Here is a 26546-nt window from a genome sequence, read left to right on the forward strand (position 1 = left end):
ATCATTGCTGTGCTTCGATTTCATTGTCTTCAACAGCTCTTAACATGGGGCTGGTGAAGAACAGGGTGCAACTCTGCTCAGAAGGAGCAGCAGATGGTCTGGGGCAGGAAAGGCTCCCACTCCCAGGGCTCTCCCCAGCACAGCCGGGCAGCTCAGCTGCAGTCCTGGGGGCTGCACAGCACAGAGGCAGCCCAGAGCTCAGCAGGAAGGTGCCTGTTTAGAAATCAGTGTTGAAAGAAGAGATGAGAAAAAACATCCTCCACTTCCTCCAAAGGATCTGTTTGTAAAATCAGCTGTTTGTGTTCATTTTTTTTTAAACACTGCAAAATAAGTAGTTAGCAACACAAAACGCTGCTTTAAAATGTGGCATTATTTTCTGGAATCTATACCCCTCCCATACACCTGACTGCTCAAAATATACACTGCATTCTACTATTTGATGCCATGGCAGCAACCAAAAGGTTCTGTAGCTGCGCTGTGCTCCGGCAGCACAACCCCTGGGATCCCCAAAGGCAGCCAGAGCCCACCCCAAAACTAAACCCACCGCATCACGTCTGTATCGATTTTGCTTCCCAAACATGCTGTAGTTCCGTAATCTATCTTGAAATAAGATTATCTAATTAACTCTGCAATTGTGCTTATTGCTACTAGACCTCTTCTTTCTTCTTAATGGGATTATTGATTTAGAGTTTACAGCAACTTAAATGTAACAACAAGACATGCCGTGCAGAGAGAGAGAATAGAAACGTTCACTTTTAACAAGGAGATTAAAACAATCCTCAGTGCATAGAAATGAAGAGAGCTCAGCTATTCGAATAATTGACTCATCAAGCATCTTCCTGTAAATCACCGTGATTCACGTGCTTGGTGCGAGTCCAAGGGTCCACACTGACTCTCACCTGACACAGCAGCACCTCCCCCGATGTGCTGTGCCTTCCCCGAGGGCACACAGCCCACAGAGACCCTTCAGGGAGGAAGGAGTGACTGCTCACGGGCAGAGGGTGAGGGTCTCAGCTGGGCTGACTCACCCAGAACAGGAAAACTGGGCAGTCCCCTCTCCTGATCTAGAGTAAGGGGCAACAAGCAAACACTGCACACTGTAAGGTAAGAAAACCACAGCACACACTGCTCCTTTCAATGGAGTTACCCTGCAGAGCAGATTTTGCTTTACTTTGCAGAGGAAAAATCCAGGCTGGTCCTTTAGGGAAAACAAATCAACCAATCTACACTAGACCTGATTCACTTCTTTTCCCCCCCTCATACTGACGCAATTCATAGGGGAGAGGGAAGGAAAAAACAACAACAACTTAGAATGTATTCATTTACCCCAACAAAATACCCATATCCAGTCCTACACTTACAGAGATGCTGAAGTGCTTCCCTGAATTATGCTGGGGCTATTTACTGGAGTTACAAAGCGATCCTTCCATTTCAGTTCCCACAAAACACAAAGTTAACATGTACAGCACAAGAGTTGAAGGAAAAAAAAGGATGAAACATTTCAAAGAGAAATATTAAACAGAAATTCGGTGCTAAAGCCTGAGCTTGCTACCGAAATCTCAACACAACGCTGATGTCAAGAACCACCTTTGTATGGGGAAACAGTAGGTGCTCTACTGAGCAGTCCAAGAGATCCAACCCCTAAATAAAGGAGGAAAAGAAGCAGTAAAAAAGAATGAGTATTGATCAGCTCTAAGGAAAGTGCTGGGAGGAAAAGCCTACACATAAATTAGGCAGCTAAAGACTACTGGGATTTCAATTTTGACATACATATTGAATCACTTTGTAATTTCAATTAAAGCCCATGTTAAATGAATTAAGAGCGGGTGAAGTGGCAGAGCTCCAAAAGCGGGTATCTACAGGGAAGGAGCAGCAGAAGACTGTGCTCCACGTGAACCCACAGCAGGCCTGCCATGCTCACCTCTGCCATAAGGATGCTGAAATAAACACAGGCAGAGAAGAACTGAGCCTCCCAGAGGGTCGGTGCTTTGCCTTTGGAGTAGGTGTCACTCCTCGGGGCAGGAAGGGCTGCCAGGTGGAGGCACTGCGCAGGCAGCTCCTGCAGGTTCATTCCCTACTGGTCAGAGCGAAGGATACCCTCAAATCTGAGGTGCTTCTGACTTTCCAGAGTGATGGCAGGCAGAGAAAGGGATGAGCACAGGAAATGGCTTTCTGCTGTCTGATGCCCTTTCAGGATCACGGCGTGCTTCGGACAGGTCCTAATTTACCTCTCTTAAATAAATACTGCATCTGTATAGATGTATGTACGTGTTTCTTTTCTCTGTCTCCCACAAGCAATGGGCTTGGGCGTATTTCTGAATTCTACACACGATGGATCCACACAATCCTCTGTAGTGTTAATTTGCTGCTTTCTCCTGTGCTTTCCATATTCATATGGCTTTTGCTTTCCGTTGTGTGCTCATCAAAATGCTCTGCAGCATTCAGCTTCCTATTCTACAGCAGTCCCGCACACGGGCAGCACGTGCTGAAGCAGCTTTGCCCAGGTAGCTGCGTATCTTGGCGTCTGCAACGTCTGCTGGTCACCATTAATAACACGGAATATTCCCATGGAGTTCCACCATCCTGCTCCAGCACCCACGGCCATGGGTAGCACTGCTGGTTAGTTACATCAGGGTATTGCCTCCCTGAATGGATATTGAAATGAAGATATCTAAATTTCTTGCTTTTTCTATTTTGTGAGGGTTTTTGTAAATACACTATTTTTCACCTCATATATTAGAGAAAAAAAATGACATTTTCAAATGTTCAGCCCTTTTCCATGAGACAGAACGTCTCAGCTTTGACTAGCTCCACTCACCAAAATGGGATGCGAGGAAAGAACTAGAAATTCTCAGCTAGCGATGAGCTCAAAGTTCCTCTTGATAAGGAGGGCTGAGTGCTGATAAAAGTGCATTGCTGAATCTTTCAGTAAATTAAAAGGGCACTGCACATAAGTAGTGATGATAAAATTCCCAGACTAAGCACACGCCATAAAACCTTAGGAGAGCCAAGCTGTGCAGTGGTGACTGAGCTGTGCCCCACTGCTGCCAGCACTGCTGCTGCAGAGCCTGGGAAGCCAGGCTGTGGCTGCTCTTGCTGGGGGCAGGCTGGGAGTTGTGCAGCTTGTACAGAAAGCATTGGCAGCACCTCACTACGTTCTACTAGCTGTTGAGCTTAAGGACAGCACAGTAGTAAGACAGGATGGAAAGAGGCCAACAAAGCAGTCTAGGTGCCTTGGCAGATTGGGCTCTTTCCAACAAAAAGGTTTTAGAAGAGCCAAGAGACAAAGCTTATGAACAGCTTAAGGACAGTCCAGGAACCAGCAAGCATGTAGCATGAGATACATCCTGGAAAACAGACTGAATAAAGGATTTGGACAATATAAATAACAGGTTATTTGTTAGTTTTGCCACTGGGACTGTCTATTTAATATCATCCTAGAATATTTGAATCCAAGAGCACCTGGGAACAGAGATGATATTTGACTTCTCCACAGGGCACTGGCAGTAGCCAAACTCATCCTCAGACATGATGCTGAAGAAAGACTCTTATTAACAGAGTAAAGCCACAAAAAGTGATAAGGGCTGCAGGAAAGACATCAAAATGCTCCTACTTTTTTAATGCAACAGAAGATGGCTACAGTTGATTTGCATATAAAGAAGATGGCCAAAAGACAAACGTAACAAGGACCAACGGGTGAAACCTGAAGCCAGACAAAAAAAAAAAATCAAATTAAGAGACAAAATGCTGTTCTGACCCCAAGAGGATTGGATACTGCAGCCCACTGCAAAAGAAAAACGTGGATTCAGTGTCTGCTGACATCTTCAAATCGCTTCCTATTAGATCCACTCTGCAAAATAGATTCCAGGTTCAACAGACTTGTGGGGGTATACAGAGCTCACTGCTTGGAAGTCATTTCAAGCTGAGAACTGCAATTTACTTAATGGCAACTTTCTATTCTCCCACTGTTATGTCACTTCTTTAGCAGGCAGCACAGTAGTGAACACAGTCCTTCAAAACCCCTTCCTCTGTAATGGCTCAAATCCAGTCTAACTCCTGTCTGCTGCCTTCAGTATCACCAAATGAACATGCAGATAACTGCCAGTCATGGGAAAATAAAGAAGTAATTCCAGATAACATCTCCAATCTTAAAGGTATCTTCAGCACACCTTTTCCAGTAGTTAAGTAGAGTTTCTAAGACGGCTGTATTATCAACTTAGATCCCTTAAGAACAGGTTCTGCTGCTGAATACCTGAAAGGATGCTCAGCTGTGCCCCAGGCCACCAGGCTATGCTTGTGTTCAGCTGCTGGCCTCGGTGAGATTACTGCATCTGCACTGCTCTGCTAAACCTTTTCTTCTTTATTCTCAAGTCAAATGCTTCATTTTTAACCCTCATGTAATGACATTTTCTCCTCCATCATGCACCCCTCTGTGTTATTAATTTCAACACAAGACAGCACCTGCTATTAAAAATTTCATAATAAATATTATGCCAAGTGCTGATGAGCAGATGTTAAGCGGCATTTAAAGATTACAGGACCAAGGTAGGTCAAGTTATTTTAGTTCTCTCTGGAATCAAGAAAGATCTTTTAAGCTGATTTTATGACGAACTCGATTGCCTGCTTTCATTACTAGAAATTCACCATATCTAATCCTCTCGTTTCATGTGGCAGAGCATGCTGAGTGACACATGACTGTTTCTCTTCAGTCACTTCAATCAACCAGCTGCAGCTGCATTCAGTCACCTTGACTGAGAAACAAGGCCTCACTCGCTATGGCTTCATCTAGAGAATAAATTGCTATGCACAAGGAGATCTGAACTGGTGATGTTGCACTACAGCGTTGATTCAGACCTATTATAATAGTCTGTTTGCATCTGATAAAAGTGACCCAGGATGCACGTGAAGAGTTTGTGCAAGCCTGAAAATAACGGACAATAATGCAAACTAATTCAGCTTGAAGCTGAGTGGGGCAGTACAGCACCTGAATGGCAGTTTTCTGGGCAGAGCAGCTGCTTAAAGCTGCACAGCCTGTCAATAATCAGAGGATAGAGAGGGGCACCCTCTAAAGGATGACCGAGCAAAGCAGTCAGCAAACTCACTGCACAGCGCTCTGGAAGATGCCCAAAAAGCACAGCCTCCCTCCTCAGAACTACACTTTTGTGGTCTGCCCCAAAACCTCGCTTTCAGGCCGCGCTTCATATTCAGCTCAAGAGAAGACATTTCTGCTCTCTGGCAGAGGTCACCAGCTCACCCCTGAAGCAACCCTGATTGCCTGAGCCATCGAATCCAGAGAAGCCCCGCAGCTTCTCAAGAACGTAAATATCACTTGACGGCAAGTTCGAGACAGAGTCAGGGTCTACTGAAGTCTGAGAAGACTTCCAAGCCTTGGACCAAACCAGGCCAACATCCTGCTTGATCCTCCAGCTCGACCATTGCTCTGACTGACTGCCTCCTTCCAGCTCTTAGCCTCTGTGCAACTTTCTCCAAGTTCTTATCATATGCTGTGGCTAAAGATTAAAGTGACACAACTGATTTAAACAGGGAGGGAAGAACAGAACAGGAACGGGTGCTGTTACCACAATTTTTGTACCAGTAAGTGCCAGGGTAACAACATCTTGCAGGAGACACAGAGGTTGAACAGACAGGTCAGGCCCTGGAGGAGCAGTTACACCGAGATTCTGAAACCTCACACACGTGCTCTCAATAGTCATCCTCTACTTATTTGAGAGAAAGATAGGCATCAAACCCAAATTTGCACATTAAAGTACGATCTCTGCAACAACCATGGCAACAAAATACAGAGCCTACCGGAGTTCAATGCCTCCATCCCAGTTGTTTTTATTTTGTTTTATTTCTATTTTTTACTATACATGCTACGGAGCAGTTTCAGAGAGGCAGCTGAACTCAGAGGTCGATTTTTCAAAACCACCCATTTTCAAATTCAGAAAATAACTTAAATTCCAGTAGTGTTACACTGACCTTGCATTCTCCTCTGCTTGCTTGCTAATTAGAGTTTAACCAGTGGTGCTTCCAGCCCTTCAGAGCACATCCAGAACTGAAAGTGATGCAAATGTGAACTGATAGGATCAGAGAGCTTTCCCCTGCCATCAATTTCTGCACAAATCCAGATGGGACATCAACAGGAATTTTGCAGAAAGGGGATGGCCCAAAGCCAAAATGAAAGCAGCCCTAATAAATCCGACTGTGGCCGTTGTTCTGTTACACTTCCATCGTTCCTGAGTTTTAAAATATTACAGCAATTCCCATCTGGGGCAAGACCCAGAATGTAATTTCATTCTCTTCTAGTGCCTTCAGCTGACAAAGTTGTCAACAGGCAAGTTTTAGTCAGTAAAACCAGCATGGCTTCAGTGAGCCAGGAACATTTAAATCTTCAGAGATAAACTATGTGTTGGCAAGTACAATGTAGCTTAGCATAGCTCCTAATTAAATCCACTCACCTAGGCATTGATAGTGCGATATATTACTGCTTTCTTCCCAGAAAAATCACAAAGCACTCTTAAAACTCCCACCGATCCTGATTTCCTACTCCAAGTGGATTTGCAGTCATATTTGGAATTCACCTGCCTTGTCATGCAATATCCACGTAGACTATTCTTAGAGGTATCATTTGTTTCAACTCAGATTTTTGGGGTTTTGTTTTAAATTTGTATTTTTCAAAGCCAAGAAGCATCCAGAAATGTTTCAATAACGCCCCAAATGCTGCTCAGAATATAGCCAAGCAACCATGAGCTCACGTAACTTGATTTGTGCCTTGTGCTACTACAACAGCATTGCTAATCCAAGATGATGCACAGGTATCAAAGGGATGCTCAGAAAGCACCACAGTATTTTAAAATCAAGTACTACCATCTCTTCACAATATGCAATTTGTGTGCAATTATCACCAATATCCTTTTATGCTTAATGTAGGGAAAGGAGAAGGCAGTGCTGTAGAACAATTTTCTCATCTCAAGAAGCAAAGAAAATCACCTGGGATGCAACATGCTGCTCACTGCATAGACTCCAGTGAACAGGAGGACCTAGATCCAAGGTCTGCTAAAGCCAAGGGAAAGTTCCCAAAGCTTCAGCAGTTGCCCAAGCAATCAGTCCTACAGCCAGTTCTCTCCTTCCTAAGCTGTAGCATACACCTGCTGGTAGTTCCAGCTGATTTTTAGTACTGAAGGACCATTTCTCAAAAGCACTGGAAAAAAAAAAACAATCCAGCCAGCCCTTATTGCTAACACAGCCCCAGAGGTGCACAAGAACCATTTGCAAGTCTGACACGGGTTTCTACAGCAACCTGCCTTCGCCTTGGTGTTCAACTCAGACTGCTCTAGAGCACTCCAGTCTGCACTGTAAAAGGGAAATAACTATTTCTGGTACTGAAAATGGATTTCACATATACACACCCCACAGGACAGGGGGATCTGGAGCCCGTCACTGCTGCAGTGCAGCCTCCAAAAGTTTCAAACTTGACCTTCAGGAAAAGCCCCAAGGGAAGATGGTTGGTTCTCTCCATATCCACAGTGACCAGAACAGACGCTATTTCCAACTTCTATTGATGAATTCAGAGACAACTTTTCCCCTTACCACACATATTGCTACAGCCACAGTTTCCTTCCACTTCTCAAGCATGTTACACTGTTTTGCTCTCCTCCTGCAAGCATAAGAAGTCTGCTACAGTGCTTTGAGTTCAAGTACTGAATGGAAAACCGGGAAATACTGGAAATCTGAGGGGTATCAGTGAAGTGCTGCTACTATTTACCTACAACGAAGGTAGATTAATTCTATTTTTTTGTCCCCACCCTCAAGAGCAGCAAACTTGCATCTGAGATCTAGGAGGATGAGGGCGGAGGAAGGGAGAGGAGGAAACATGCAGCCCACCCACCAAAGAGATTGCCCCAGGAGTTACCATCACAGAGCTTCCTGCAGAAACAATCAAGCGAGGAAGCGAGGTTAATGTTTTAATGAAAGCAATAAATCAGCAGTCTTCTCTTGTTTGATGTAATGGCTTGCCTGAAATTCTCATTTGCAATATTTTTGCCATATCAGAATAGGGACCTGCTCACTCGGCACTGATACTCTGTTGAGCAAGCACTAGCTCATTCCCCTTTCAACACACAGAAAAAACCCATCTCTAATGCCTTGCCATCTCACTGTGTCCTCAAAACTAGCAAGTAGAGAAAAACAAAGACAGACAGGATGGAGCAGACCTGTGCAACCAGAGCAACCCACTTCAGCTCATGTTTTTCAAAATAGCTTTCAAGTCGCACCACATTTTTTTGTTTCGTTTAAACCAGCACGCTCAGACTTGTCTCTAACACCTTCCTGCTCTTCTCCCATTCACATCTACAGAAATTTTACCTTCAGTTTAATCAGAAGAGGAAAATCATTCCTATCTCAGTCGCATTCTTGCAGGAAGGAATCAAAATGGATAGCTTTGTGTGGGCATCACTATGCATCTGTGAAGCCACCCTACAGCAGTACCTTTTCAAACCTTGTCCATGCTGCAGTACAGAAATGACTTCACTACACTTCCAGGACCTAACCACCACCTCATGTCAATTCTTATCAACTGATGATTAGGAGAGTAAAATCATGGCTACAGCTCTCAACAGGCCAATCTTCTGGCAGCCCAAATCTTCAGCATTATGAAACCCATGGCCTCAGCCTCCAGAACTGAGCTGCTAGCACCTCACCCCTTAACACTGAGATGGCAACATAAGGTCTGAGAACCCTATTCCACCAGCCTCCCCCACTTCCCAAGGGTTCTAAAATTCAGCCCTTGAGTGCTCACACAGGTGTCTTGCTGGGGTGGAGATTTGCAGTCAGCTCCATCCACACCAACAGAGCCATTCGTGATTCGCACTGGCACAGCTGAGGACACCTGTACTCCTCCGTGGGTTTCTCTCTTCTGTACAACCTACCACCATTTGTGCACACAAAGCTCTGTCAGCCTTCAGGCAATTCCCAGAACAAACAGGCTGGTTTCTATTTTCAGCAGGAGTCAGTGCCATTGACTGGACGGGCATCGAGGCAATATTTTTTCATATGGTTTTTCCAAATCCCAAGTACAGGGGAAAAAAAGAAAGAGATTATCCTCTACATAACTTGTTAGAACTGGTGTGCCAGGTCTTAAATTCAAAAATTCAAAATTGCATTCTGTCCCAGATACTTTGCTTAGAGCTCTTCCAATTTGACCTCCGCAGTCAACAGCGCTTGAGTAACCATAGCAGCACATTTGAACAATGCCAAATACTTGTGAACAGACGCCGGAAAACTCAGAAGTGGAACACACCAAGTGCCAATCTCTGTAGAAGCAGAAGAGCTGCTACCAAAAGCGGTGGAGCTGCTGACAAACCAGCAGTTAGAGCTGCTCTTTGTCAAGGTCACAGCAGGTGAGCAGAGTGCTAACCCATCCCACAGCTAAGATAATGGATATACAGAAGTAAAACTGGGAACCAGACCAGCTCTGCGTTGTTTGGAACCACCACTGAACTCACCTGGAAAGTTTTGATCAGTTCCTTGGAAGAGCTCTGTAGGTGCCAGCTACCCCCATACATCCCAAGTGCATCACACTGACTGTTGTTTTCCAGTTATATTAAATGATAGGTGAGACAGAGAGGTATTTACCTACTGCATCTATCCCTGGAGCTGGCTTCTAAGCTCCAAGACCTTGAAAGCATTGAAAAAGCTAATTAAAGCATTCTCATAAATAATTTGATCTCTTAGGAGAAGATGTACTCCCTACACAGTAAGTAACAGCTTTCTGTAATGGAAAAAAAAAAAAAAAAAAAGATCATTTGCCAATGCAGATCTGTATTTTATTACAAGTGTTTATCAACCATTTATAATTGGTCATAAGGATAGGAAAAAAAAAAAAATTAAGGTAATATAAAAAGAGAATCTCTAATCTGAAATAGAGCACCTTCCTGCAAACTGCTTCATCACTGCAAAGCAAACCTACGTCTGTTCTAATTTGCCGGTCACAAATACCTCCCCAGGGAAACCCCACAGTAAATTAGGAGGCAGAGCACACGGCTGCTCCCAGGAGCTCTGCTGCTGCTGGGGCAGGAGGAGGATGTGTGGGACAGCCTCTGCCCAGCACTGAGCCAGCATTAAGGCTGCTGCCCGCTCTGAGCCCTCCAGGGGAGGGGAGAAAAGCAACCGTGTGCTGCTATAGGAAAAGAGGAGCCGTGTCTGAGACCACAGCACGACAGCACGGCAGCTTCTCTCTGCAACGAGGCAGCAGTCAGCAAGCACCACGGTCAAACAGAAAGTTCTAAATCACCTGCGTGCCCAGCGCTGTTACCCAGGAGGCTTTAACACAGTCTTTTTAACACGAGGATGTTCTTTAAATGGTTTCCTTTTCTCCACTGGGATCAGGAGGGCAACTTTTTTATTGTGGAGATAAGCCTGGGTGAACAGCCCAGCGCAATGGAGTAACGATTTTAAGCTGACCATAGAATGTTTTCTGTTTTTTTTTAAATACTAAGCAAAAGGCTTCTAGTACCTTAAAAAAACACCTTCTAAGAAATACTCATTCAGTCACCTTTCTCAATTTCTAACCATTAATCTTAGCAAGCCCCGCAGAACAAATGATAGGCACAGCTTAGCGCTCTAAAAAGCAGGGCAAAGAATTGCAAAAAAACCATCTGTTACTCTGAAAGAAAAGCACACGCCGTGCCAGCGGCCCAACCCTGCAGGAGGAGCTCTGCTCCCTGCAGCCCTACACTCGCCGGCCTGCAGTAACGGGATCAGTCGAGCTGTGGCACAGCGCTGCGCTGCACCCTTTGTGGCACAGCCCCGGGCAGGAGCAGGGCTGCTGGCTGAAGCAGAAGGTGGGTGCTGGGGCCGCCTCATGTGAGCTTCTAGAGCTCCCGAAGTGCACAAAGCAAAGCGCTCCTAACGGCACGAAGCCATCAGGGAGCGTCTGCAAAGCGCGGCCCTGGCTCAGCCCAGCGCTCCTGCTGAGGAGCAAACGTAACTTTTCCAAGGGCAGGCTTTTAGAAATGCTCATAGCCAGGGGTGCAATTAATTCCATTCTTTCCAGAAGATTTTCAGCTCTGAAAAACTCATGTATTATTTAAGCCTCACAGCTAAACTACCAACATTACCAAGGTCCGGTTTTCTTCTTTACACACAAGATAAAAAGAAGAGGAGTTCTGGTGAAAGATCTCTACAAAGAGTCCCCTGCAACCTGCAAAACCCACGGGTTCCCTGCACCAACAGAGCCCTTTCATTCCTGCAGTGACTTTGATGGCACTCTCTCTATCAGCAGATCTCCAGTCAGCGGCAGCCCTTGCTGCGCCCGCACTCAGGTTCCTACAGCAGCATCAAGGGAGCATGATCAGTGGCCAGCACCTCTGCCAGGCTGCATTCTTCTGTATCTGCACTCTCCTGCAAGATCCAGGCTTTGCTGAATGATGATGCCATAGAGGAATGCTGATCTCCCCTCTCAAGCTGGAGAGCTGATAATAACTACATAGTAACCGGCTGAAAAATCCTCACAGATAAAGACAGCTGCCATCAGAGAACCAGAAATAAACCCGAACTGTAGAGGTATGACCAGATTTTGCAGAGACTGAGGAGATGCCACCTTCAGGCACCCAACCCAGCGCAGCCGTTTCACCCCAGCCCACAGCTCACCTCAGGAAACGCCCCGAGCAAAAACGGCCCTCAGGGACAAAACAGACTCAGCTGCTCCTCTCTGATCTCACATATTCAACCACTGTAGAAATGTGCACAAAAACAGGGGCAAAGTTTCACTAGTACGAATTGCTGTTGTCTTCCTCACCCTCCTGAGACTTAAACTAAGGCTTTAATGAGCAAGCGCAGTGCAGGAACCACCGTCCACACAGAGGAGCTGTCTCCCTCTCACAGCTCAGGTCCTCCTCAGCGCTCAGCCTGGATAGACAGCAAGCATGCAGCCAAGCAGACTGCAAACATACAACACGATCTGCTCCTTTTAATGGCCAACCAGCCAAACAAACAAGCAAACAAACAAAAAAACCAAGCATCTTTGAAGGAACGTGTCCAAATCCTCGATCCTTTGTCACTCAACGACCATTAAATCCATACAAGCAAAAGTGCACAGAAACTAGCTGACCAGCAGCCACTCCTGCCTTGCAGCCAGGCCTGGCTGGCTCACAGCCCCCAGCATGTTGACCTCTCAGGTCACCCACACCGCTCTCAGGAATCTCAGCTCTGTTTTCAAACAGAAATAGATTTTCTAGAAATCAGCATTATCATGCATTCCAGGTGCTCTAGCTGTCACTCAGCTTTTCCTAAGTTATTACTTCTGTGTATTCAGAGCAGTTTGGGAACGAAGGTTGTCTTGTCACTTCCACGCTCCACAGACAGCACAGCTACTGGATCATGGCAATACTTACTCCAGTGTTGCCATCTGCTCATAAATGCAGGCAAACCACGTGATCCCCAGCACATGGAGCAGCAGAGTAATTGCAAGAGATTTCCATTGCAAGATAAATCATCAAAAAAATATCTTTTTTCTTCTGTTTAATGAAAAGCTAGTATTGCACCAAAGAAAGATGAAGATACATAGTAAATACATATACATATTTAAAAGATTTCTCAGTTGAATACACACTGCCCAGCTTTAGCTTTTACTAAAGAGCCAGCACCTAATAAAAAAACCAGAAGCACAAAACCCTGCCTTCAAATCCCCACCATCTCAGTTATGTAATCAAACAACAACACGGGACTAAGTTGTTTATCTTTAGCAGAAAAGATCCATCTGAGCCCCGGGTCAGGTTGTAACAGGATGAATGTCCCCACATGCCCTCTCACCCAAACACCTTGACGTACCTTGGAAGAAAGCAACTATTCTTAGCACTGATTTCCACATCCAAGAGAAGCTCTGTTACACTCCCCTGTGCTCAGGCCCTTCCATCTCCTCCCCAGCACAGGCAGGGCAGGATGCAGAAGCCCACGACCAGCTGTGCTCACTGCTCCCCACCCAGCAATCACAGCTCACAAATACTCCCATCCAGCTGGGGTCACCAGGTGTTTGCTGTTAGCCAGTCCCAAAAGCAGACCTAACACTGGGAGTGGGGTTGAATAACCCTCCAAAAAAAGATGAGCACAGCCAACCGAAGTGCAAAAACCCTCTGCTAGCAAAGAAATCCCAACGCTGAAGCAGTGTTAATGACAAAGCACTTCCACCTGCAGGCTCCCAGCCATGCAGGAAAGCCTTCACAACAATTTCACCAGCACTGCACTCTTTCAAGAGCAGAAGAGAGTCTGCAAAAAGCCATTCCCTGAAAGGGCAGCCCTCATTATGTGTAAAGCCAGACTTCAGTTCTGTCGGTTCTGGAGAACAAAATAATCACCAAGACAGGTGGACTGAGAGGGAGGCCGATGTTGGCAGGGAGGCCAATGCCAGTGCTGCTCTCTGGCCCATAAGATGATGTCAGGAGCTGAGAACAGAACAAAACATTGCACTATCCCTGCCTTTGGGACATAAGCATTGGGACATGGCGGTGCGTTGGTCTTTTGGGGGCAGGAAATGCCAGCACTGGTGTGGGGACTTGTTTTTTAAACCAATCCAAATGAGATCTTTGAAACCTGATGGTGTAATGCTCCACAGAACCACAGACCCTCCGTGGCTGGAAGCACGGCGGCTGCAGCTGGTTGCTCTCAGACTGAGCGCCCTCAGCTCGCTCACCCACCCAGCAGAGCACTGCCTTGCTGGCAGACCCTGCACAAATGCAGTGCTACCACATCCTAAGGGATGATTTCACCCTGCTTGTTGACCTGACCTCAGAGCAGTTTGGGACCCTCGTGTTGCCTCCAACCAGCACCGTGCCCCAGCAGCAGACTTCCATACCACCCTCACAATGGTAACAGCCACCACCCGCTGTGCCCACATCACCCCCAACCTCAGCAGCAGCCAGCAGGCACAGAGGCTGTGATGCCCACACCCAGGCTTCCAGCTCCAGCAGCTCCTTTTGGCCAAGACTTAGGACACGCTGAGAATTCAGGTAACCTCAGAAAAGGTCTGTACTGTTAGCAGCCACCAGAAATATTAGCAGAACCCACGGCAATAATGAGAAAGAACATTCCGTGTTTTATGTGACTCCACAGTAATTAAGAGACTCATTTTACACTGCATTTTAATTAAAAGTTGGTTTGTTTTTTGTTGTTTTTGTTTTTGTTTTTTTTTTAAGAACAGCATACTACATATTAATGGAAATATGTAACTTCAGCCTACAAATGGGACCGTCACCATCTTATTCTTACAATTCAAACATATGAAAAATAAAATATGATATTTAGCTATATAAATTCCCCCACCCTTTTAAATTATTTTTCTTTTAAATAACAAAAGTATTCACTCTTTCCCAGTACAGTGCATTTGCTATCTGCGAGCCACAAACTAAGTAGTCACATCGATGCCAAGGAAATAGCAACACTGTTTGCAAAATATTTAGAGAAAATTAAAAGATATTGCATTCAGCCCAGTGCTTACAAAAGAGACAGTCAGCAAGAATTGAAAAACCAGCACATTTTACATAGGACCATTATAATAACATAGAAAACAGCGCAGAAGACTTATGTTGGAAAAATATATAGTGATTCTCAGCAAGCAGAAACTGAACTTTGGCACTTGCTCATAAAAAGGCCTTTCAAAGCAAAACAGAACAGAAATTCACTTATTCACAGCTTGTATATTTAAAAAAAAAAAAAAAAAGACAAGGAATAAAGCAAGAGAAACAATAGAGAAAAGTTTACAGGCCAGGTCACTGCAAATTCAGTACATTCACCTGCAGAAAATACAAACACAATCCTTCATCCAACCATCTCTCCTGGGATCCTGGCCAGGGAAAGACAGGCTTTGGGACAGAGCCCCACCTACAGCTTCTCTGTTTCCACGGAGCTACGCTGGCCACAGCCCTATCTTCACATTGAACCAGAATTGCATTTGTCAGATAACATTGCCTCCTGATCACAAAATAAAGATTTCTGATCTGAGAATTAAGAAGCAAGACTGTTGCACTCAGACAGTGGCTGTTCTGCTCTACTCACAGTTGCACATAATCACAATATAAGGATTAGGTGATTTCTTTAAAAAGGGCTAAAAAAGAATGGCTTCAATTCAAAGGGGAGACAATAGACTGGAAGGAAGGGCTCCCGTTTAGCCTGTTAATCTCAGTGCTTTGTCAGAACACACGTTATCAAAAGGAGTACCAAGGTGAACCTGTGCAAGGCTGCTCCCCACCCTGCCAGGAGAACTGATGCCCTGTAGCAGGGCCTGAGCCAAAGGCAGCTCAGCCCAAAGCGTGTTTTTGGATCAGGCCAGCAGGAAGGAAGGGCTGCTCTAACCAGCAAGTGCTTCTTCCATTGTCAGGCTCAGTGCCCCAGAGCTAACAGCTTTTTATTATTTTATTTATTCATTTTTGCACTGAGGCCATTTATTCAATTTCTTTATTTTCTATTTTTGAGGAGTTACGGAAGGGCAGAGAGAAAAACCAGTGCTTCATATCGCACAGGAGATTGTCCTACTAAAAGGGGGCACTTGATGGGAAACGCTTGCAGCTACAAATCTAGCAGACGCTCTTCACATGTCTCCACAGGCCACTTAGTTGCACCTCCAAACACATCCACGTTGTTATCAACCCAGGGGATGATGTTGCCAGGCATGTTGGTAGAGCAGTTAGCGATATTCATGATGTCTTCAGCTTTTAATACCCTGTCCCATATATTGAACTGGCTCATCTCCCCAACGAAGGCCTGAGTTGCATCAAATCTTCCTCCAACTGTGTCCTTTAGGCACACAAGAATTAGGATTAGATGAGAAGGTTATTTCAGCATTTTTTTCCACCAAACTTGCAGACCCTCCCACCCGCCGCCACCCTGCTAGAAGGAAGAACAGAATTGCACTGAAGAGCACCTTCAAGCTTCTGGAAGGACCCCTGTGAACAAGATGTTGTTCTGTGAAACGGTTAAAAGCCCCAGTCTGAAATGGTTTAGATTTATTCAAAGCAAACAGTAGTAACTGCATATCACCACACAATGGTACAACAGTCACTTGCAGTTAGAGCTCCACTTCACCAGCCCTGCCCCCAAGTGATGCAGCAGGAAGGCAGCTTTAGATACCAAGTCTGACTTAAGATCCATTTTGCAAGCGTGACACAAGAAAGCTTCAGCAAGAGCTACACTCAAAGCTTTACAGTTAGAGATTAAACTGTAGCTGCAGCACTTTGTCAATTACCCACAGGGACCACAAGATGGGATCTTTGGGTCTGGATACAGAGGCTTCTGCTGGCTGAACCACGTGAGTAACTCCACCTGTTACTGCACAAGCCTGAAGTGTTTGTTTGCTCAACTTGAAGACCAAAATCATACTGTGTAATCACACTAACAGAAACCTGACAGCATAGGACAAGGCCAAGCACTGCACAGGAAAGTGGTAAAAGAGAGTTACAGAAAGGTTGCCAGCCATTTAATAATGTAAGTAAGCTGGAGCATCTGTTATGTCAAGTGTGTTAGGGTTCTGAATTTACCATTCTGTCACTTATGTCATGGATAAAGATCCACTGAAATCAGCACCAGAGCAAAATTAATTCTTCACTGTCTTGCCAAGCTGTGAACTTCAAAATCCTGGAGAAATAATATTTTCTGATATGTATTACAAGTCAATGTCACACAAAAATCCAAAAAATAGAGAAAAATGTGAGATAACAGAGAATTCATGGGCAATAGATCAAAGAGATGTTAACCAGATGAAAGATTAAAAATCCTTTCTTTTTTCCATATTCAGAAATGATTCATCCTCAATTTCCTAACTGTGTTCTGTTGGCAATACTAATATCTAAACTTTCTTAGCATTTGCATTTGGAGAGTTATTTACTTACACCTTTAATGAGAAACCAAATATAAGATGTAGAATTCAAAACTTTGACTTCAGACTCATCTTTAAAGTAGACATGAACTTCTAAATTAGTCATGAATTCCACTATTGTAAAGATATGGTATGTTACGTACCTGAAAAGCCATACAATTCAGCCTCGAGGGAATTCTCCCTAGAAAGTGCATCTATAAAAGATCCTGATAAACCCCCATGCTCTCCAGTTCCCACCGTTGCTGGTCTGCTCACCCCACATAAGCTTTCCCTTGTCTAATCTGAGGCTCTAGGACTAACATTCCAACTATTCTTGGGATAACGAGGAGATGGAGGGGAGGGAAAAATACACAAACAAACAATCTGTTAAGGGGGATGGCCCATTTGGCTTCAATTAAAAAAAAAAATTGAAGCAAGCATGATCTGCTTCAGGAAGCTCCTTTTTAATTGTTACTTTCTGTAACTTCATTGGCTACACTGATAGCTGTCAGCAATCCAGCTGCAGGAACTTCATTTAAGGCGTTATTCAGCTGCACTCTGTAGCATTTAGAGTGGGAATAACTTCCAACATGAACGTTCTGAATATTTCATAAATGAAACAAAACTTTATGTAATTATACAAAGTTTCTTTCTTTTCATCTTTTAGGTAGCACATATACAATAAGACCAATCGTTTAACAGTTTTTCCTCACAGCTATATATCTGGAGAGTCTTAATTTTCCTTATTTTAATTGTTTTTTTTTGTTTTGTTTTTCTTTGTTTTTCTTTTTTTTTTTTTAAACAAACCACACACACCAGTGGAACTCAGTCACTCACATACCTGCTCCTGACCCAGGATCAAGACACCTCCAGGTTTAATTGGGTGCCAAGGGGCAAGATTCTCTCCAGTGCCAAGCTTCTCTCCATCCTGAAAAGCCTCCCACATTCCATCTCTTGTTGTCCACGTTATACAGATATGATGCCATTTGCCATCACTAATGAAGAGAGGAAGCTGGGCAACCTACAAAAACAACAATAGTAATAATTCTAAAGAATACTGAATGCTGCAAACCAGTCTGTCAGTTCAAGCACAACATTTCAAAAGGGCCAGAATCTGCACAGGCATGAACGTCAGGAGCAGATGCTAATTCACATTCTCCTACTTTGTCCTAGCAGTCTTGTCTTCAGGAATTTACTTAGATCTCACTGCTTCACCTGAAGTTTCCACCCAGTGCTTACACGCTAAGTCTATCTTCAGGTCTAAGGTTTGTCTGCACCATTTGCAGTAAGAACTCTGACGTACAGAGTGGTCTGCTTCATGGCAGCTGTTATGCAGGGATGATGCTCCCTTAGGACTTTGAGCTAAAAACCTACTCAAGTCAAAGACACAAATGCAGTGGGCTACAAAGCAGCTGTGATGTGGGAGAAAGAAAAACATAGCAGAACATTAGTACAACCAACATAAGAAAAAATTGGTAAGACGAGCACGCTCACATCTCCTTCTCCTCCAAAAACCATTACAAATAATCTGCTTTTATTTTTATCGATCTGGGAGGATGGCAGGACTGTTACAAGTCCTTAACGAGACACATGACTGAAGCAGCCGGGTTGCCCCGTAAATCTGTAAACACCCAAACCCTTGGAGAGCAGTGAGTTACCAGGAAACCTAACAGGCCAAGAAAAACAAGGGATGGTGCCTGAAGGCAAGTTGTGCTACAGTGCAGCCTGGGCAAAGTTAAGAATCTCGTCTCACTCACAGGGATTCAAACCCAGTCACTCTGCTAACAGCAGTTACTCACATTTTGTGACTAACTCACGCTGAGAGTGAGGAAAAAGGGAGCATTCCATTAATTGTCACTTTCTGTATTAAGACAAAGTCTTGAAAAGTTATATTTAAGCTGATGTTCAGTCACTAAACATAATAAAGCCAGCAACAACGACGTGCCTTTTGTTCTCTGCTTTCTGCCAGCATAGTCTTACAATAACATAACTTGTGGGATTATAAAGATAAAAATACTGCAGTTGGCTTAGATCTCACAGGTGTCATAGTAGTGTGGCTTCAAATACTGTTTCTGTTCCTTAAAAGCAAACAGAGGGTTACAATCACAAGAAGCCAAGACCTGCTGGTAACTCCAGAGGTGCACACCTCTCCGTTATGCCCACGCAGTGCACAAAGACGTGCACCATTTGTTGAGAGTACTTCTGTTCACAGCAGATGGGCACAACAGAAAAGCAGGCACAGCTCTAGAGCTGGCTGCTCACAGGGAGCCAAGGAGTTCTGAGAGGTATCAAGGGTTCAGGCCTAGAAACACCAAGTGTTATTCTGAGCACACGGATGAATAAAGGAGCTAATTGATTCTCACCTTATCGTTGATTAGCAGTTCAATTGGATTATTCCCCCACTCTATGAGGACAATTTCATTAGCTTGACCAGGAACAGCATATGAGAACGGAGTGCCGATTCCAGGAGAAGCACTTGATCTCAGCCATAAACACACAGTGAAAGCATACAGCTCTGGCAGAGTCTTCTTGATCTTTCCATACAAGTAGTTGGTGCGAAGAGGAAGGGACACTTTGAACTCATCAGGTGATTTAAACGCACTGTTACCTAGAATGACATTGAGGAAGAAAAGCCTTTAATGCAAGACAAAACAACGTATATGTAATTAAAGTTAGGAAAAAATATAATTTATATTGAGAATCTTTAATCTTACTCACTTTAGAGAGGGTACACAGAAATATATTGAAGCAGTATTAGCAAATGTTGATTCTACAGCACAGTTAAAATACAACTAGATTTTATATACAACGTGCTAATTACTTAGCTTAGTTTTCCTGCTTGCTCAGAGCAAAATATTGGATGGCACACAACTAATGAGAAGCTATTAAATATTTTTCTTTCTTCATCACTCAGCTCACGGCTACAGACCTTCTTATTTCACACAGTTCAGACTGTATTAAAAGATATTTACTGCTGCTAAACAAGGAATCTCTGGTATGCTCATTATTAAAGCATCACAGCATTTCACAAATGATGCCTCTTTTCCTAATACTCCCACACAGGGAGCCAGCAGCAGTATCCCCATTTTGCAGGTAGCTGGCTGAGGTAACAGGTTGAAGCTCCCATTCTGGCTGGCCAGTCTGAAGTAACAAGAATAAACACATTCCATAAACCTGTTCTGGAGATCTGAACCAAAATATAAGGCTGAAGTTCAAAGTGACCCAAAGAAAAACGTGAGGAAGTTGAGAAGTGCCAAGACACAGGACACTGATGTAGCTACCTGCAAGTAATGTTTTAGATTTAGATATACTCACAAGAAGAGAGAAATCCCAAATTGTGTCACTAAATAAAACCCTACAGTTTTGCAGTAGAGCATCAACTTCAACCTTTTAGCAACCTGTTCTTCTGATCCCCACCCCATCTTTATCCACATTCCTGAAACAAATGACATCCCCTGCCAAATTTTCACTCCCATCCAAATGAAGAGCTGCTGCCACAAAAGGTTGCCACAATTTTTATATGAAATTTTTAAACTGTTGGCACTCTGTCAGTTCCCATTCTCAGAAGTGGAAGTGTTGTGACTGTATTTTTTCACAAAAAGAGTGGGTGGAAGAAGAGCGAGCTCTTTCTTGAGGAACTTGCAGATATTCCACATTTATAAGCAAATAAAAACAGGGTCTTAGGGCCAATGTTCAGCAGTCTCCACTAGGATGGCACAGCCTGTCTCATGTATAATAGAAAATGTACTCCATTGAGAGCATTAGTCACTGTGTGGAAGAGCTAAAGGAAGCAATAATAGATTGGTAAAGAATAAAAGTATAACCAAGATGAACACGCACAGCGAAAGACAGTCCTTGCCCTAAAGAATCTCAATTAATTTTGAACAAGAAGGATGACAGTCATTCCCTTTTAGAGGGATTTAGATTTAAAAAACAGCAAGTGACTTGTCCACGTTTCCAGCAGCACCACACACCACAGTTAAGGTCAGGCACCATCGGTTGCAGGACCATTCCTCCCCTCAGCCCTTCTTTTTATCGCATCACGTACTGCAGTAGCAGCAAACAACAGGTGAAGAAATGACCAGAAGACTTTGGCGATCGTGGGAGCCGTGTGAACCTCAAGCTCCTCTGCCCAACGATACTCACACTTCTGTCACAATTACATACAGAAACCCCAAGTCCATGCAGCCACCTGAGAAAGTCAGTGCTTCTCCATTTACCTCACTTGAGCTTATGGCACGCTCGTTAGCTGACTGGAACAGATGCTAAAGAGTATGTCGTTTACAATAAAAGCACAGGAGAAATCCTATTTTTAAGAGATGTCAGATCACAACAAACATTGACTTTGTGCAGTCTACAGATTGATGAAGTTCTTAGATCGTTATTACCCTCACTTTGGTTTGATTGAGGAGCCAAAGGCACAGAAGAGCTAAGCAAACTGCAATGTAACAGACAGCAAATTACACAACCATAAGCAAACCTGTGCCTTGGTTGCTGGCCCCAACACTCCAGTTCCCTGGAGCCTTCTCCTCCACACACAAAAAACAGAGCTGGGAAGGGGCTATTTTTAACCAAAATAAATTACACATCCTTGTTCTCCCACTGCTACATCTCTCCTTCTGATGACTTACTGATATGAGTCACATCTTTCAGAGACAGGACTAGCAATACTTGCCACGTAAGACACTGACAGACTACCAGATCTCCAGAATATTAGATACAGTGTAGGCCTTACTTCAGCTCTAGGGAAAGCATTAAATAACGGTCAGTAGAGGAAATCCTCTCCCTCCTTCCTCACCTTCCACACTTTTATTTAAAAACAACAGTACAGTATTATAAAATTGACTCATTAGCCTTCATTTTTAAATTAATGAGATACATGTGTTCACATCATTTTGAAAGCATGTCCATTGGGCTGTTTTCAAGCACAGAGCCATTTGCCTTGGAAAAATCTTTTAAAGACTGGACAGCGATATCTACTGGTACTGCCCACTCTTAAACAGGAAGACAGTTCTGATCTTCAGCTCATTTCTATGGGCTTCTGTAATTCAAATGAATGAATTCTATTCAACTGTACAGGTCTCAGCAATAATTAATCTAAGTATCATCAAAATGACTGGGATTAAGAGAGTGTCCTCCAGTGGCACCATGTATAATCTACTGTAAACTCCAAGGGCTACTTGGGAACAGGACACAATTCAAGTACTTGCTGTTACTCAGTGGCATAACCAGCAATAAAATGAAAAGACTTTATCCCAGCAGTGATACTTCAAAAAGCAACAGGAAATGGTTCTGGAAAAGATGTCAATTATTACATCAAAGGCAGTTGTGCTAATGTAGCCCATAGAATTCCCAATAAAGAAAGGTAGATCTTAAATGTGTACTCAGCGTTACCGCGGCATTCATCACACATCGATATCATACTACTTCCAGCTTTCACTCATCTCCTTAACATGTCTCTATCTCACAAACACTGAGAATTTCATCCTAAACAGCCCCATATGTCAAGGTAAGAGACAGAAAGCCAAAGCCTGCAGAGGCCTGACAAGCAGGAAGCCTGGGATAGAAGGAAGAAGGGAATCGAAGCATTAGCACTGTTACCTAATATCTAGTCCAGCACCTTAACCAGAAGGCAGCTGTCTTTCCCTCAAGGCACACGTTTATACCAGTGTACTAGATGGAGAGAGAAGGCAACGTAAATCAGCGTGGAGAAGAGTTTAGATTCTGTGCAAATTACCTTTTTCTAATTCAGACACCCTTTCTAGCAACGCATTCAATGCTGTCTCTGTCTTCTGCCGATGGGCCGACGTCTCATTATGAAGCAAAGATTTTTCATCCTCAAGCTCAGCCACCTTGCTCAGCAGCTGGCGTTCCAGATCTCCAAGCCTCCGCTGGAGCATCTCCCGCAGGTCATTGGGCAGCGCTGCGTACGACACGTTGGCTCGGAGTTGGTGCTTCAGGGGAAAGAAGGAAAAAACATCATCATTTCTAAAACAGAAAGTTAAACGTGGACATTTCTGACTCAAGGGGGGGAAGCAGGATCACTGAGCTCTCCAGCAAGCACAAAAGAGGCATTGCTTTTTAGTGCTTGTCAAGTTCAGTGCTTTTATCAGCACCATAGCAAAATATGTCCTGAAAACAGAAGGGCTTCTATAACTTCTATAAGAGGTTTCCTGCATTTCATACAAAGGAGCCCCTTCATACCTTCAAATTCAGTGAAATCAATGTGGAAAGGCAGGTCTGATGCATTTCCATTAATATGGGTATACATGGCACATTAGTCAGTCTTTCCTTTTCTTATTGCGAATGATGTTGCCAAATAGAAAAACTATTATTTAAACTAAAAAGTTGAAGTAGTTCAAAAGCAAATTTACCAAACTCAAGTTCCCACAGTTTCAGTTTGCAGAGAATGGAGCCGGATGCTCTTTAGACCAGCTGTAGACACTAAGAGTGAAAGAATTATCTAAACCACAACCAAGAAAACCTACATGTTAAATAAAGCTGGGATCTCAGACACAAGGAAGCCTACAGCTCCACTGCCTCCTACTCCAGCGGTGTTTCCCTTCTGCAGCCCTAAGAACATAACGGCAGCACGAGGCGCCCCGAGAAGCCGGCAGCGTTAACAGAAGGTTGTTACACAACCGAACTGCACGTGACAAACAGCCCGCTGCTCGCACCTCACAGAGGAACGCCAAAGCAGCCGCTCTCCATCCTCCCGGGCATCGGCGAACCCCTGGAGGACGGCCGGAGGAGCACAGCGCCCAGCGCCGCTCCCGTGGGGAATCTCCCTATCAATTATTTCCACTCGCACCACTCAGCCGCTGCCCGGAGGCAGTCGGCAATCCTCCGGAGTTCCCCCTTTCAGTCGGTGGCACGGGGCGCGTTCTTTCTATCCAACGTCAGCCCTAAATACATCGCCCCGTCCCCACGGCCAGCCCGGCAGCGCCCCCGTCACCGCACCTCGAGCCCCATCGAGTCACATCTCTAGAAGAAGAGGTTCAGACGCGAGCACGGGAACCGAGGCAGGAAAACCGCGCCCCATCCCCGCACAACGGAGGCGCGCGGTGGCGGAGCAGCCCTCAGAGCGGTGCCGAGAAGCCGAGCCCCGCGCAGCGCCCGGCCGGGAGGAGAGCTCGGAGCCGAGCGGGGCAGCCGGCCGGCCGTACCTCCAGGCTCTCCAGGCGGTCCTTCAGGGTCTGCATGGTGCGGCTCAGCTGGTCGATGACCTGCGCCGGGTCCCGCGGCAGGTCGCCCATAGTGTCCTTGCCCTTCTCCTTCTTCCACGGCCCCTTGCCGTCGGTCACCTCGCAGCGGCTCAGCTTGCCGGTGAGCTCGCGGATGGCCTCCCGCTGGCTGCCGATGGTCTCCTTCTGCTGCAGGACCGTCTCCCGCAGCTGCAGCACGGTGGCCTTCAGCTCCTCCTCGGGGGGCGGCGAGCCGCCCTGCGCGGGCACCGGGGGCAGCGGGCAGCCGGCGCCGGCGGCGTCCAACGGCAGCGAGGTGCAGACGAAGCGGCTGCCCGGAGGGCTCTCCCGCTCCCCAGCCGCCCCTCGGCCGCCCGCGGCCACGGCGAGCAGCAGCCCGGCGAACACGGGCAGCATCCCGGCGGCCGCGCGGAGCGACGGCGGGCGGCGACGGCGGGACGGGGACGACGGCCGATCCCGCCGCGCTGCCGGGAGCCGGGAGCCGCCCGCCCCGTCCCCTCGCGCTCCTCTCGCGCCGCCGCCGGCCCGCGGCTCTTATAGGCGGGGCGGGCGCGCGGGGGCTCGCGCCGGTTGGCTGCGGCCGCCGCTGACGCCGCCCGGTCCCGGGGCCGCGGCTGAGAGGGGCACCGAGCGCCCACCGCCCGCCACGAGCCCAGCGGGACGCCGGGAGCGCGGAGCACCGCCGAGCTGCCGGCCGGCGCTGCACGGAGCACTGGCGCGGCGGCGGTCGGAGCGGCGCTCAGCTCTCACAATGGGGGGGAAAAGAGACTGGGGCGTTTCAAGAAGGAGCGTCAGAAATTGCCGCGGAGGGTTTTGCTCTATCGCTCGCGGCATCTAAGAGTGTGGAGCGTAATTATTTACAATTTCTGCCCACCCGAGGCCGTTCTCCGCCCCGGCTCCTCCCGGCCGCCAACAGGCGGGGCGGCGCGGCTCCCGCACGCACGGGCTGCGCTCTGGCCGCCCCCGACTACAGTTTCTCACTTGGAGCAAGTTTACAAGTGGACACTCAGGACATTTTACCACGGAGCAAATAATTACTATATATTACTTGATTAGCGATTAATAAAACCGAGGAATAATATGTCATAAAAAACAAACAGGTGCCCGTGTGAATCGCTTGATGTTACGGAGCTGCACGTCAGCCACAGGTACCAGCTGGTCTGCTCACACCCTCCAGCAACGCCCTGCGTGGAAGCTGCATTACTCAGAGCTGACGGCAGCCAATAAGTCACAGCAGGGGGAGATGCGGCTCACATGGCTTACTCAGAGGGAGAGAATACAGAGGATGTGTAGCAAGCGACCGGAGGCTCCAATTTCTGCCTGAGCTCCTTCTGTCTGCAAAGCAAACATCACAGCTCCGTGCAGCACCGCTGCCTGCCCGGCTCGGCCTCTAACAGCTCGGCGCCAACTGAAGCACGGGGATGCTGCTGAGAACCACACACGTACCAGGGGACATCCTGCCTGCCAACACGGCGTCCTGCCAGCCCACACAACTCTAAGAAATATTAAAACCCACATGCAGTAATGTACCACATTTTTTGTTCTACCTGTATGATCGTTCAGTCACACCTGCATCTCATTGTAACCCATTTCTCAAGTATCACATGAAGCAGTAATAAATATCTTAACAAAAGTACTGCATAATGCTGGCTCCCCTTTTCTTAAGGCCCACCACCCTATTGTAGACCAGCAGCACCCAGTGCTTTTACAGGGTTGATTCCCTGCTCTGTAGCATGAACTGGGGTGGCTCCCCATGAAAGTGGTCTCACTGCACTTCAACAGAAACTTCAAATTCCTGAGCCAGATTTTTAAAGTCATCTCACATAGAGGTGTCCCCAAGCAGAGATTTTGGCTCAATGCTTAACTAATAAAGGCATTGTTCCTTTTGAGTTTCAAGCAGCATATAGGCTGCTTAACCAGAGATTGTCCTAATCTCTAATTTAGGCAATCTGAGAAGTAACTCAAACAGCAGCAAGCAATACACAACTGATTTCCAGAGCTCTATACAGTATATGGCAGTAAATTGCTTACGGAAAGTTTTATCCTTCATTACAACACTGCTTTCACATTGGCAGACAAGAACAGTAAAATGGAAAGAACTGCAACAGAGATTCAGGAACATCAGTGAGCTGAGATGGTGGAGGCAGGGTGGGCAGGCACAGAGATGCAGCCTCATGATTTTTCCAATGGCATTTCATGCTCTCAACACCACCCCAATCACCTGCTCCTCACTTACTGATTGGTACACCTACATGTAGTGCAGGCATTAATTTATGAAAACATCCCTTGTCTTCGTAGCCAGTGTTTCTTTTACTGCTGAAGACCACATCAATCTTCATTTTGAGTGACTAATATGCAGCAGTACATTATCATAAAGCATATAAAAAAAAGGAAAAACCTGTCATCTTAATATGTTACAAGCTAAGGAACAAGTAAATTGAATATCTGCTAATTGGAGAGGTTAAAAAAAAAAAACAGTTGCAAGAATGTTGTTT

General features: G+C 45.7%; 1 protein-coding gene across 2 annotated transcripts; it reads right to left on the reverse strand.

The window, feature by feature from the left end:
- Positions 1 to 14186: 14186 nt before the first annotated feature.
- NPTX2 (neuronal pentraxin 2) lies at positions 14187 to 24533 on the reverse strand. 2 transcript variants are annotated; one of them, XR_016471665.1, is made up of 6 exons: positions 24013 to 24533; positions 22584 to 22800; positions 19210 to 19454; positions 17688 to 17867; positions 16530 to 16626; positions 15701 to 15789 (listed from the first exon to the last, which is right to left on the reverse strand). XR_016471665.1 is itself a non-coding variant. In XM_031606925.2 (5 exons), the coding sequence occupies exons 1-5, from the start codon at positions 24445 to 24447 to the stop codon at positions 15562 to 15564; spliced, it is 1305 nt and encodes a 434-aa protein (XP_031462785.1). In that variant the 5' UTR covers positions 24448 to 24531; the 3' UTR covers positions 14187 to 15561. The 2 variants fall into 2 exon arrangements, 1 of the variants encoding a protein (XP_031462785.1); XM_031606925.2 differs by lacking the exon at positions 16530 to 16626 and having other exon boundaries at positions 14187 to 15789; positions 24013 to 24531.
- Positions 24534 to 26546: the final 2013 nt, after the last annotated feature.

Source organism: Phasianus colchicus, chromosome 16 (assembly GCF_987193195.1).
Source record: "Phasianus colchicus chromosome 16, bPhaCol1.hap1.1, whole genome shotgun sequence".
In the NCBI taxonomy this organism is placed as follows: domain Eukaryota; kingdom Metazoa; phylum Chordata; class Aves; order Galliformes; family Phasianidae; genus Phasianus; species Phasianus colchicus.

What these genes read in the sequence shown, in the direction of transcription:
- NPTX2 (XM_031606925.2), bottom strand. Translation starts at nt 24,447, where the DNA reads ATGCTGCCCGTGTTCGCCGGGCTGCTGCTCGCCGTGGCCGCGGGCGGC. An exon ending in GGTGTCTGAATTAGAAAAAG is followed by an intron (nt 19,455 to 22,583) that starts GTAATTTGCACA and finishes ATGTCATTCTAG; the next exon opens with GTAACAGTGCGTTTAAATCA. An exon ending in AACTGCTAATCAACGATAAG is followed by an intron (nt 17,868 to 19,209) that starts GTGAGAATCAAT and finishes TTGTTTTTGTAG; the next exon opens with GTTGCCCAGCTTCCTCTCTT.